The 14,677-nt window shown below is 38.2% G+C and overlaps 1 protein-coding gene across 5 annotated transcripts in view; it reads right to left on the reverse strand.

Moving 5' to 3' along the window:
• Positions 1-14,677, reverse strand: part of ACSL3 (acyl-CoA synthetase long chain family member 3) — a 135,124-nt gene that overhangs the window by 55,548 nt on the left and 64,899 nt on the right. For all 5 annotated transcript variants that reach the window (XR_003435581.1, XR_003435579.1, XM_027120177.1 and 2 more), the window contains 8 exons: positions 13,699-13,822; positions 13,387-13,458; positions 11,964-12,103; positions 10,206-10,378; positions 8,224-8,298; positions 6,953-7,144; positions 5,335-5,449; positions 3,786-3,943 (listed from right to left, as the gene is read on the reverse strand). Coding sequence is in view for 3 of the 5 variants with exons in the window: in XM_027120177.1 (XP_026975978.1) it covers positions 3,786-3,943; positions 5,335-5,449; positions 6,953-7,144; positions 8,224-8,298; positions 10,206-10,378; positions 11,964-12,103; positions 13,387-13,458; positions 13,699-13,822 (1,049 nt within the window). In the remaining 2 variants the exon portion in view is untranslated. The remainder of the gene's footprint in view (positions 1-3,785; positions 3,944-5,334; positions 5,450-6,952; positions 7,145-8,223; positions 8,299-10,205; positions 10,379-11,963; positions 12,104-13,386; positions 13,459-13,698; positions 13,823-14,677) is intronic.

Consider the following 14,677-nt stretch of genomic DNA (forward strand, 5'->3'; position numbering starts at 1 on the left):
TCCCACACTGCTTGATACCAAGTAGGTCCTCAACAGTGGAAAACTGAAAGGGGGCGGTGGGGAGCGGGGGGGGGAAGACAGGGAAAAGAGATGTAGTTTTGAAGAAACACATTTCCTTAAAAAGACTGATTTACTTTTCCAGCATTCATTTAACAAATATTTACCAGGGAAAAAAATACTGTATAAAGTGCTTTACTAAACATTCTTTTAAAATACAAAAATGAATAGTTTCTGCTCTCAACTGGTATACTACCGGGAAACAGGTAAACACCTAGCCATAATAATGTATATACCTTAAAAGAACTGAATTAAAAGGTATAAGTGCCTTGGGGACAAAAATGATATATTAACTCTAACCTGCAAAAAGAAACAGAAATAACAAAGTTTTATTCTTCAAAGATGAAAAATATGTCAGGAGTGGTTTCTAAGAGGAAAAACCACTGAGAAAAAGCAGTAAGGCAGGGACACAGTTCTTAAGGGACAGGAGTCTGACACTACGGAGATGTGGGGAGACTCACAGGCAAGCACTGGAAGCCCACGTTCAGCTGTTAAGTGCTCAGTCGGCACCGCACTCTACGACCTGACTCAACATGACGTTAGTTAAGTACAGTGATATCATCTAGACCAGGTTTTAGAAAAATGAACACAGCTACAACCAAATGACCAGGTGAAGAAATGGGGACTCTAAGTATAATTATGAGTATTTCTTCCCTATTTTGTTGTGAATATGCTTGTATATATGTTAAGCAAATTTTTTTTTCTTCCCTCCTATTCTCTTATCACAATATATTAATAAGTTCACTTTATATCACAGTATTTAAGTTACAGGATATCAAAGGAGAAGAGTAAGAAAAAAATCAGTCAAGGGGTCTTCATCCACTTCTGGGGAAAAGGTTAATGTATCTTCAGTTGCACACAGAACAGGTGTATAATGTTAGGTGTTACTGTCTTTACTTGGAAATTAACTATGGTGTAAGGAAATGTATCTGGGTGCCAAGCTGACAAAGGGTGGGCTGTGACAGTTTTATGCATCATCTGGGCTAGGCTAGAGTTCCCAGTTATTCAGTTAAACACTAATCTAGGTGTTGCTTTGAAAGTGGTTTTGTAGATATGACTAAGTCAGTTGAAAGGCCTTGAGAGCAGAGCTGAGGCACCCCCAAACAAGAAGCAATTCTGCCTGTGGACAGGGGCTTTGGCTTGTGCCTAGGAGTTCCAATCCACCTTTTTTTTTTTTTTTTTTTTTAACAGTCTGCCCTACAGATTTCCAGGTTTGTCTAGCCAGCCCCCAATAATCATGTAAACCAATTCCCTACAATAAGTTTCTTAATATATTTAACTTACTGATTCTGTTTCTCTGGTGTAAACCTAATATAGATTTTGCTTAAAAATGAAGTTGGGTCCCTTCTTTACATCATATATAAAAATTAACCCAAAATGGATTAAGGACCCAAATATAAGGGCTAAAACTATAAAGCTCTTAGAATAAAACAAAGCGCTATTTCTTTGTAACTTGGATTAGGCAACGGTTTCTCAGATGTGATACCAAAAGCACAAGCAACAAAAGAAACAAATAAACTGTATCTTATAAAAATTAAAACTGGGCTTCCCTGGTGGTGCAGTGGTTGAGAGTCTGCCTGCCAATGCAGAGGACACGGGTTCGAGCCCTGGTCTGGGAGGATTCCACATGCCACGGAGCGACTAGGCCCGTGAGCCACAACGACTGAGCCTGCGCGTCTGAAGCCTGTGTTCCGCAAGAAGAGGCCACGACAGTGAGAGGCCCGTGCACTGCAATGAAGAGTGGCCCCCGCTTGCCACAACTAGAGAAAGCCCTCGCACAGAAACGAAGACCCAACACAGCCAAAAATAAAAATAAATTAAAAGAAGGCTCAACATTTAAAAAAAAAAATTAAAACTGTTGTGTTTCAAAGGATACCATCAAGAAAAGTGAAAACACAACCCACAAGATGGGAGAAAATATATCTGATAATGGATTTGCATCTAGAATATATAAAGACTCATACAACTCAATAATAAAAAGACAACCTCACTTAAAAAATGGGCAAAGAATCTGAACAGCCATTTCTCCAGAGAAGACACACAATGGCCATTAAGTACATGAAAATATGCTCAACATCATAAACCACCATCTGAAATACAAATCAGAGCCGCAATGAGAGGCCACTTCACACGAACCAGGATGGCTAAAATTGAAAGGATGAACAATAATGAGCGCCGGGAAGGATGTGGGGAAACTGGAGCCTCGTACAACGTTCGTGGGAATGTAAAATGGTGCCACCATTTTTAAAAACTGTCTGGAAAATATTTAGAAAAATATGTTCTGGAAAATAGCCTGGCAGCTCCTCAAAAGGTTCAACATAAAGTTAGCGGAGGCCCAGCAATTCTCCTCCTAGTTATCTAACAACAGAAATAAATAAGCATATCCACGCAAAAGCCTGCGTACAAACGTTCACAGCAACATTACTCATTAACAGCCAAAACTGGAAACCACCCAGGTGTCAACTGATGAATGGATAACCAAAAATTACTTGGCAATAAAAGGGAATGAAGTGTTGATACATGCTACGACAAGAAAACATGGATGAACACTACATGCTAAGTCAAAGAAACCAGTCACAAAACCCTATATATTATACGGTTCTACTTATACAAAATCTTCAGAACAGGCAAATCTATAGAAACAGAAAGATTAGTGGTCCCCAAGGACTAGGAGGTTCGAGGTATGGTGGGGAGTGGCTGCTAACAGACACGATATTTCTTTCTGAGGTGATGACAGTGTTCTGAAACTGATTATGGTAATTGTACAGCTCTGTGGATATACTAAAAAACTATGCAATTGTATATACTAAATGGGCAAGTTGTTTGGTATGTGAATTATATCTCAGAGCTGTTAACATACACATAAAATTTAAAACTAAAGCAAGAAGGCATATACATTTTAAATTATGCTTAATTATTGTTTCAGTATTCTACCTTACTTAGAAATTATGTAGCTTTCTAATTTCATATCCATTAATTAACTCAATTTAGCATCAGACCAAGGATTTCAAGTTACCTAGAAAAAGTTGGAAACTATTTTCAAGCTGACATACTACAAAACACAATTACTGTTGAAATAAAGGGTCAAAATGATTTCGTCTGATTAACTATAAATGCAATGTACATTTTTCATAATCTTGAATAACATATCTAAGGAGAATAAAAATGCATACTTGTATTACCCATGACTCAGAAGGTACAGCTGTTTTTATGAAACCAACAACATTAAACGAAGTCTCTCTGCACTCACCCCTCAACACACACACACACACACACACACACACACACACACACACACGCACACGCACACGCACACACACATGCACAAGGGGTGGAGGACACATGAGTTCAACCAACTACCAGCACACTAACAGTGTAGCAAAGAGTCCTGGACGGTTCACTGCGGGCTGGGGTGTCCAGGAAGCTAAGCAGGGCCTTGGAAACAGCTGAGAAGAGTGGAGGAAGGGCCAACCCAGAAAACAGAAGCTGCTGAGAAGAGGACATTCTGAGACACGTCCATCAGTGGTGGGCGTGGATGATTTGTGTGTCCCTAAAGGGGCTATAGTGCGGGACTGATAAGTACGTTCTTCTCCCTACTAATGGTGGGAAAATATGATTGGTTTCTAAGCAGGAAATGTAACCTAAGCCCTTGTAGCAAAAACAGGATAAGCAAGCTTAAGTAGCCTCTTCCCATCTCAGTTCTCAGAATCAGCTGAACACCCTCTCACCTGAAACAGCAGCTTCAGAGAGCACTTTGAGCACCTCATTCTCCATTTCGCAGCTGTTACACAGCTCCTCCCAGGTCCCTCGAAGTCCCCTCTTTCGTGCTAGTTCCGTTAGCTCCTTTTGATTCGGCACAACAAATCCAATGACGTAAGAATGATAACTGAAATAAAGGGCAACTTGGTTAAGGCACCACATGGCGTACACCGCGTTAACTGCGGTTAACTGGCTACGCTGACATTTAGCGATCAGCTCTTCACCATCCCAAGCGACACGCGTGAGGGCGTACCTGGTACCGCCACGCTTGCTGTCTGATTCATAACGCGCTGCGGTGCTCTGGCGGAATTCACTGCTAAAGAAACCTGAACCTGACATTTCGTGATAAATTTCAACTATGTGTATAACTGCTATGAATTATGCTTTTTTAAAAGAAAATTACAAAATCAGAAAATTCATCCTTAAAAAATCAGTAATTCACATCAACAGATTAAACAAAACTGAAAGCTAATGTAGATATGAAACTGTTTCTAAAAAAATTTGGCAACAAATCAAAGTAATGTGATTATACATATTTCTTCCTTTGTTATCGTGGGAATATGTGTTCTAGAGGAACTCTGGAGTATGCCCGCTGAAGGCAGCGACCTGAAGAAATGGCAGCGGCATCAGGAGAAGGTCGGTTCTGGTTAATATCACATATGAAAATCCAGAACTGTAGCATCACTAAAGAAAACACTTCATGACTAACAAAGGGCAGAATCATTTATAAACCAATGTAGTGAATCTTTAAAGTGGGCTGTACCTCAAAGCCTATTTCTAAATTGGTTCTCCTAACACCAGATTTTATCTTTTCATAATAAGCATTATGTCAACTGCTGCAGTAAGGGTCCCAGGCTGGCCAGAAAATATCCGATCATTAACCCTGGAGAATGATTGCCACATGCAATACTGTTATGAAAAAATGTAATCAGGGTGCCAATCTGAAATTCCAACACATTTCCCAAGAGTGCATTTCTGGGATTTTAACTTTAAACTCTCCTTCCCAGCTGCCTCTATATCATCGTGGGCTCAAGATGCTATGTATGAAGCCACAGCTTAACATGGCTTAAGGGGGAATGGAAGCCCACACCTGGCTAGGGTCCCAAGCAGGCTCAAACTGACAGGGGGTAGTAAGAATGGAGCAGAGCACTGCTCTCTGACCCCACCCCCAACTTCCTTCTTTACTCGCCTCTCCTCTGGACTGGCTGTGGGAAGCTTCCCTGTGCAGGGCGACAGGTAGCAAGGCAGCAGGGAGGAGGATTTTATTTCCTTCCCCTTCCTGTCACACAGAACACAGCACTGAGATGTAAAACAGAAAACAGGGACAGAAGATAAGGAGAGGAGCATCACAAGGGAAGAATCGCTAACGGCCGTAATGAGAACAGGCCGTTCCCAGAGACAATGGATAAGAAGGAAGAGTTCTTGGTATCACTTTACAAAGAAGGCCAGCATAGAAAGGAAATGCCAAGAGCACACCAAATGTTTTAAGTAAAAGTAGCATAAATTCTACTTTCTTACCTGTTTGCATATGCACAAATGTTATCTATTAGTGAGAGATTCTTCAAAGCTGCCTCCACTTTCCCAAGAGAAACATATTCTCCTGCCTGCAGTTTTACAAGGTCCTTTTTACGATCTGCGCAAAAACAAGGCCGGGAGGGGGGCACGTTGGAGGACAATATTATTATACCTTTAATGCATAGAAATATTGGCCATTCCCTAAGTAATTTGCTATCAGTTAAGTTCACTATAGTAGTTATGCTAAAATTAAAAACACATAAAATTAGGCCCTTATTTTTGTACGACTAAATATATTCTTTTAAAGAACTAGATTCTGATTAAGGGACCCCATCATCAGGGCTTCAGGCATGTTCTGCTGAACAGGTTCTGTTCCTGGTATACATTAATACCAGAAAGGTCAAGAAAATACTCAATGCCATCTGAAAGCTCACATTCTACCTGAAGAGAAGCAGGACGAAAAACCGTATCACTTTAATACGATACAGTAGTACTAGGTGTTAGGACTCTCCAACCTGCTGATTTTCAAAGAATTCCCGCAAGTGAGGCCTGAGCTGAGTCTTGAGGGAAGACTGAGCAGTGGCCAAGTGGAAGAACACTGGCAAAGAAGAGAGCCGTGCCAGCTTGAATTACTGCAGCTATAGGAGGAAAGGTTTTCAGCGGGAAAGCAGCCAGTGAGATGGGGGTTTAGTAATCACGTGGCGGCAGCGAGAGGGTGCATTCAGCAGGGGTAAGCACAGCAACAGAAAGGAGTTTCTTGCAATAGGGTGACAGAAGGTGCAGGCCTGACCTACGATCACAGAAAGAGGGACAGACAGGAAAGAATGATCTGGAGGCATATGTCATAAGGTAAAGCAGTGGGATGTGGATTAGATATGGGGAGCTGACTGAAGAGGTTCTCATCTCCTGCCAGTGTCTAGATGGCACGACTGGGATAGAAGTGCCATTAACTGAGAGAAAGAACCTAAGAGGAGAAGCAGGGAAGGTATTTCTCACCCACAGGCCCTAGTACTGAGCTGCCAGGCCTTCCTTAGCTCTCACAGGCAAGGGAAGGACATGGTTCTGACAGGAAAAGAGCCCTAATAACCTCGAGATAGCAAAGAATTCACAAAAATGAATATTCCCTATTAAGAACTGGACTCTTTAAGGATTATCTAGTAGTAGTTAAAAATACCACTGCTGGGCTTCCCTGGTGGCGCAGTGGTTGAGAGTCCGCCTGCCGATGCAGGGGACACGGGTTCGTGCCCCGGTCCGGGAAGATCCCACATGCCGCGGAGCGGCTAGGCCCGTGAGCCATGGCCGCTGAGCCTGTGCGTCCGGAGCCTGTGCTCCGCAACGGGAGAGGCCACAGCAGTGAGAGGCCCGCGTACCGCAGGAAAAAAAAAAAAAATACCACTGCTGTTGAACAGACCTTGAGACCTCATAATATGTCAAGCCTTATAAATTCCACACAGTCCTTATTGTACATTTTTATATTCCAGGGATAATGCAGAGACCATACCAACACTACATAAAGATGAATTCTTACACTATTAAACAGCTTCTCTAAATATATAGTCTCTCTTTTGAAAAGCTATTTTGGAAACATCCACTTAAAGAAAAAAAGTATTACTTTGCTTACCAATAATCTTCAAACAACCATCAGGGTCAAACTCTCCAATATCTCCAGTACAGAGCCACCTCTGTCCATTTTCATCTTCAAAAAAATCAGCTTTTGTTTTTGCTTCATTTTTGTAGTATCCCATTGTCACATTTTGGCCACCAATAATAATTTCACCCCTAGGATGTGGTTTGTCAGTATTAAAGTATCCACCTAACAAACACAGAATAATTTAGAGTTAATTCAACATTTTTATCCCTGCGTGCATCGTGTGAATACTTGAAACTATTAGTTTCTAAATAGGGACATCTGATTTTGATCCAATCAGCGTTTCCAAAGGAAATAAGGCAGGCACTACGAACAAAATTCATCAACATAAAACTAGTTGCAAATTTTCAGCTGCTTAACCCTAAGCACTTCTGCTTTCAAACTACTTTTCCAAGAAAAAAATTAAACTCAAAAATCCAACATCTACTGTATAAAATAATTACATATGGACGACACTGGTCAATTCCTTTAAGGATTCTGTAGAGATTCTTAAATATCATACTAGTAACTGATAAAAGTGTTAAATTGTGCATTTTGAGAATAAATCTCCGTATAAAATCAAATTACTATATATTTAGAAGATCTATTCCTTACAGATAATTTCAGAGTGGTTCCATGTTTAAGCTTATTAAACATTTTCACTAGTTCTGCTAAAAGATAGCTGAAAAATGACACCCAAGCCTTAGACTCTCTTTGCATAAAAGAAAAGTGCACCCAGACAAATCACAGATAACATGTACATGCTAATAGGGTCAGATAAAATTTTTAAGAAGTGACTAGTATTTAAATGGCATGAGCAATACATTTTCATGTAATTATAGTAAAAATTTCCTTCTGATAATTTTGGGTTGAAGCCCTCGGAGAAGGGAAAGAAAAAAGAAAAAACAGGTAAAAATCTTCAGTTTCACAGAATGAATTATATGATTTTGTTTCTACAAAATATGTTCATTTGTAACTTATGGGCATTATTTATTTAGCACATTTCTCAAGTTTTTCCCATAATTCTTATTTGCATTTATGTAATAAAGTAAGCAAATAAAAACAATTATAATTCTTTGACGTCATCTTTGAAATAAGCAAAATAAATGCGTTCATATAGCTCTAGATAAAATATTTCTATTATAAAGGACAAAAGTGAGCACTTGGGGGTGATTTTACACTCTAAAGTAAGGAAGGAAATGAAGCACAATTCTAAAGTTTAATATTATACAAATTAATGCTCTGTGGTTAAAAGAGGTTATTACCTTCCTCCCAGTTCTTTAATTTGATTTCACAGCAAACTAATGGTGCTCCCACTCTGCCAGTATTGTAGTCCCACACTAAAATGCAAATGAAAAAAAGTATTTGATTATAGTAGTTAATAAATTGCTTCACTTTTTTAAACTACAAAAAACCAGTGATTTATCCCAAACCTTAGATATCTCCAGAGAACCCTTAAATGCAGAAGTAGCACATTGGTGAAGCAAGCTGTGTAGCCCACACTGAAATGTTTTGGTTTTTTTTTTTAATCCGAATTGGTTATAGACATTTAAAAATCAAGACATTTTACAAAGGAGTATGGAATCTCCGAGAACAATGGGCCCACATTTCCAGCACAGCGACAACTGTAGCCCCTATCAGACGTGCAGGCCTGCTCCAGTTTCCCCAGATCCCTTACCATCACATTTTCTTACACCAGGGCCCACTTCACTCATTTAAGTAGCTGCCTGGTTCATGAGTTTGTCTTCTCTATCTTAAAGGATAAAGGAACACAATGGTTTACACCTATTCTACTTTCTTACTAGACTTAACAGATCTGCAGTACAAATAACCTCTCCAATCTTCTCCCATGTACCACTATTTCAAACTGAGATCTCTGAAGCTTCCCTCACATCAGCTTATACTATCACACCCTATTTTTTCATAAATTCATATAGTAAGAGTTCAGAGATCACACTGGAGATTAAGATTGTTAACTTTCAAGGATCTGGGAAAGAACCCACCACTATTATGAACTACTACTGCATTATGTTTCCTCTTCAAAGAGCATTCAAATATCAGAAATGAAAGGCTGATATTTAATACTTTACAGACTTATTTACACCATAAACCGTAACTGATTAATCACACATCCAATGGAAACCTTAAAAATGGAAGCAATTAAGGCTCTTCAGGGACCGTATATGCATGTTTTTAAGATTGCTTGTCTATTTTGTGCAAAACAAGACTTAGAAGCAGCTTCCCAAAATATATAAAACATAGAGAACGTAACTGAAAACTGAAAAATACAGAAGTAATGCAGGATAAACCTGACATAAGAATGGTGCACAAAAGCGCTCAAGGTAAATAGGGGAAAATGAAAAGTTAAGAGGTTTAGTGTCTATCAGTATCTAGAAAATACAAAGGAGGAGCATAGTTTTATCTAGGACTGGAGACAAAGTACCTTTCTTCCATAAAAGGCATATAAGGCACTAGGGGAGTCATCTGGGAACCACTCAGGTAATGGACTGCCCCCTCAACCCCATCACCATGATAAACTCTGGAAATTAGATTCTCTAGACCGGAATCTAGTTTCTCATTGCACTTAACACAGACCACCCACCCCAATAAACATTTCTGAATTTGAGCCTTAATAAACATACCTAAACAACTAGAAAATACACATTAATTTTTCTACATAAAAAGAAATTTAAAAACTGATATAAGATGATAAATGTACACAATACAGCCAATGCTTGTGACAAAAACTTCTTTTCTAGAAAGCTAAGTAGTTTGTTTTTTGTTTGTTTGGTTGGTTGGTTTTTTTGCGGTACGCGGACCTCTCACTGTCGTGGCCTCTCCCGTTGCAGAGCACAGGCTCCGGACGCACAGGCTCAGCAGCCAGGGCTCACGGGCCTAAGCGCTCCACAGCATGTGGGATCTTCCTGGACCAGGGCACGAACCCGTGTCCCCTGCATCGGCAGGCGGACTCTCAACCACTGCGCCAGCAGGGAAGCCCAGCTAAGTAGTTTTTAATACTATCATAGTCTTTACCATAGTCTTAATTCGAAAACTCCTCTAGATGAATTATTGACAATGAGATACACCTAATACATTCTAAAAACATATCAATAATCACACTACTTGGGATTTACACAAATATTTTAACTGCTCTTCTATATATCTGCAAAAAACAACCCATACTAAAAAGTGCCTGGAGTTGCACCCCAGCCTCTGTTGGACACACCACTTTGTAGATAACACTAACCTTCTGTAATTGTTCCAGCCCCACAAGATTCAGTGAGTCCATATCCCTGACCGACAGGACAGCAAAAACAGATGTTCATGAATCTCTGTGTGGTTGCAGAAAGTGGAGCACCCCCACACAAGAGAAGCCGAATATTTCCACCTAGCAAGCTTCGAACTTTCCGGAAAATAAAGCTTAAAAAAAAAAAGAAAAGTCAATCAGATAATCACAGAATTTTAAAGCTGAATGGGATTTTCCAAATCATTTAGCCTAATCTTCAAATTCTGATACACAGGCACACCGTGAAGATATTTAGAGTGCAGTTCCAGAGCACCGCAATAGAGTGAATATTGCAATAAAGCAAGTCACGTGAATTTTTTGGTCTCCCGTTGCATACAAAAATTATGTTTATACTATACTACAGTCTATTAAGTGTACAACAGCATTACGTCTAAAAAGCAATGTACGTACCTTAATTTAAAAACACTTTATGTTAACAAATGCTAACCATCTGACAATACAGGGTTGCCACAAACCTTCCACTTGTAAAAACACAGTATCTGTGAAACGCAATAAAGCCAAGTGCAATAGAACGAGGTGCACCTATATGAGATGCTGAGATCACGTATCTTACCCAAGGCCACAAAGCCAATTTAAGAGACTCTCTTGACCCACTACTTAAATCTAAATGTTTATTCAACCAAGTTTATTCAACCAAGAACATGTGATTTTTCTCTTGAGAACTTCAAGTAATATTTGAATTCAAAATTGTCAGGTTTAATTTTATATAGTAATGGAAAACCCTTGCTTATGGCCAGAGCAATTAGTTATATATCATTATATAATACATATTATATTAATACTGAATAATCCTATTGTAGCTTCATAAAATTTAGTATGAAAAGTAAATTTTTTTTTGCTTTCGCTTACTTCATTAAAGATGTATATGTATTTGTATACAGCAATTTAACTCTTTAAAATTTCACTAATTCAAGTTGAAGTATCTGGTAAATTAAAAAAGAAAACAATTCAAACATCTAACTGATATGTTTCTGAAAACACACTAATTAAAAAGATTGCTTACCACCTAGATGAAAAAGGGGGAAGGGTTTTGTTTTGAATTTTAATAACTTTGAAAAAAGACCAAGAGGCAATCATTAAAATATATATATATATATATATATATATATATGTAAATAGGCTTTACAAAGCAATTCTGTATCTCACTGGAGATATGAGTAAAAGGCAGGAAAAAAAATTATAAAGTTTTAAATAATGTGAAACACATGTGAAAACTACATTAACGTTCCCATAAAAAATAATTTGAATGTCATACTTTTATTTTCTAATTTCTAAACAATTTTATAGTTAAATCTACTTATTCTATTAGTGCCATGGCGGAGGGGGGGATGACAGGTGTGTGGTAAAACTCATTTAACACTTTAAACACAAAACATTTAATCATATTCGGTTGCCATTTTATATTCATATTGAAATAAATATAAAAGCAAAGAGAAACTTCTCAAAATAATTAAAATCATATTAAGTGTCCACAGAAGACATAAGCACACATTTCACACAGTAAAATTTTTAGTGAAAATTTTTTTCAAATAACCTTGCAATCTTTTTTAATTGCTCATATTCTTATGCAAGATGGATTTTTTTTAGAGTCCCTTTGACTTTTTAAGATAATTTTTTCTTATAACTATCTCAATTAATTGGGCTATTAATGTGAATAAAATGATCAAGTTATCAAGGAGAGGGAGAGCCTTTACTTACCTATCACACAGCGGAGTACCATGCCCTTTTGAAATCTGTTCCATTTTGTAATTATAGGCGAGAATAAACAGAGTGCGTTGAAAATTACTCATTCCATTCACTTTATTCATGACATTTTTGTAGATCCGATCCATGATTTCCTAGATGTATAAAAATGAGTTAATACAGTCAATAATGCTATCAGCTACCTTATTTAAAATCTTAACATCAGATTACTATTTCCACCAATAGAGGCATTTTAAAAGATACATTCTGTCAAGAATAAACTTTTAAAATAGAGCCACAATTGGTTTAAAAATGAGATTTCTGTAATTTTTCATAGATGCTCATGAGTAGTAAAAAAAGGGGGGGGCAGGGAGATATTAAAAACCTTAGGGCAGTAATATGCCATTATTGATTCTTTATACTGCTTTGCTCTTATTTATTCTGAACTAAAAACTAAACTCACTAAATAAATGAACAACTATATAAAATTAAAAGAGAATTTTAAAAACCATTCTATCTTACAAAGATATAAAGTACTACATTCTTTGCTCACAACAAGACCACGGGGTTATTTTGGTTGGTTGTTTGACTTTTAATGCTGCATCCATGAAAAATTTCCTTGTCTGCACTGTGTTTTGCTTACTATGCCTATTCCTATGACATATACTTTAATGACTTGAAATAGTTTCTCTCTACAATTTTAAATTATATTTAATATTTACGTGAACCAAAACTTTAAAGAAAGATAGTACTAAGGAAACTACATACCTAATGAAACTCCAAAATTACTGGTCATTTATATTTGACTTTGGAATAACTAAGCAATTATGCTTGAATGTGAACACTCAGTATCCAATTATAATTCCCAACACTTTCAAACAAAATCAGAGAGCCTCGTAAAATTTACATTAAGGGAGCAGAAAATCATTGCTATCCCATTTCTACTGATCTTATTCCCAGGCCCCTCCCTATGCCTGGTATTAAATTAAGATGCACAGTGCTGCTAGGGTAATTCAAAGTTGCACCAACTTCTCTGTCCCTTTTTTTTTTGGTGTCTAGGCCAGACTTTCCCCAAGGACTCGGGAGATATGATTTGCTTAGAAGGAGGTGATCTCAAACCTTTTCTCCTATCTCCTGCTGGGCTTCAGGTTTCTACCAATAGCAAACAGATATCACAAAAATGATTTGAGCAAGCAGCTATTTAGGGAAAGGCACTGATAATATCATATCGAAGCTGAAACTAAGTTGATTGTTTAATAAGCAAGAAAAAAAAGATAAAACAAGATCAAATAAATACTGTAGAGCTCAAGGTAACATAGATAATGAATAAGGAATAAATCCTACATAAACTACCATGTCAACAGCATCTTTTCCACTAGCATTTACTTTCTGTAGATGCTTTTTTAGCAGGCAATATTGATTAATGGTCAATTCTTACCGGGACAGCTGCCATCAGTGTTGGTTTCAATATGGATGTATCGCCTTTACTTCCTTTTTTTATTTTTGAAGACTACAGAGAGAAAAAGTTATCTATATAAAGTGATCTTTATTTTAAAAATTCAATAAAACTCTTAAAAAACACATTACAAATTCATCATTTTAATTCACTCATATTCTAAGTAGCACTTAAAAGGCAAGTTCCTTTAGAATGATTAACTGTCAGCCTTACAATATACTGTCATACTGAATGAAAATTGTGTTAAAGGTAATTATGATTTTTTAGTATCTCAAATCACAGAATTTAATTTACCTGATCTGCTAAAGTCTGTGGTGAAGAGTAGCCAATGCAGCATCCATGAGAAAGACAAACAAGCTCAGCACTTAATTCTAAAACATGGGCCAGAGGCAGATACCCGATGTAAACATCCTTCTCCCTAAAAGAAAAGGGAGATACAGGAAGCGACAGTCAGGTGCTGTTTCTGTGAAAACGGGAGCGAGCTTTACCTTCAGGGCTCAATCTGGGCTCTTTGTGTGTGCATGCGTGTGCGTGCGTGCGTGCGTGTGTGTGTGTGTGTGTGTGTGTGTGTGTGAGAGAGAGAGAAGAGACAGACAGACAGACAGAGACAGACACTGAGGGTGTCAGGGAAAAGAACTGTAGTACAGCTCAACCTAAAGCTGAGGAGGCAGACACTCTGAGGAAGTGGCTCCTGTTTCCAGGTCCTCCTGGAAGGCGCTCACTAACTGTGCGTGCTGCAGAAGCAAAGCACCAGGACAGAAGGAATATGGGCTTGGAGGGGGGAAAAAGAAAATGAGCGTTCTTTGGAAGGACAGAAGAAATTCCCCCAAGGAGGAAATGGTCTTTAAAGCTAATGGGCTATCAAACAGGAGAGTTCAAATAGGATCCACAACCTTCTGCCAGGAATCTCAGGATGAGATTCATGTTCTGAGAGTTAAATTATACCTTACGTAATAAAATGTATATGTATACATATTCATATATTTCAAGAACTGCTCCCATTCCCAGAAGGAATTAGTTGCTCTTACTTTTTTTTCCTAAAAGTTATGCACACACAAGAAAAATTTCTCTCTCCATCCCCAAATTCAATACCACAGTAACATGTGTGTGTATAATTTCTGTGCATCCAACCACTGCACTAGATCAGTCATCACAATATTGATTCCATCTCTGGGAATGCTAGCTTTACCACCCCTAAAATTCGCTCCCGTCTGGTTTCCTCCATTGGTCTCTTTCCCATCCCAGTATACCCACTCTCCCCCAGTACTACCGG

Source organism: Aethalodelphis obliquidens, unplaced genomic scaffold, assembly GCF_003676395.1.
Source record: "Aethalodelphis obliquidens isolate GAN/ISIS:26980383/991018 unplaced genomic scaffold, ASM367639v1 scaffold2, whole genome shotgun sequence".
Classification (NCBI taxonomy): Eukaryota; Metazoa; Chordata; class Mammalia; order Artiodactyla; family Delphinidae; genus Aethalodelphis; species Aethalodelphis obliquidens.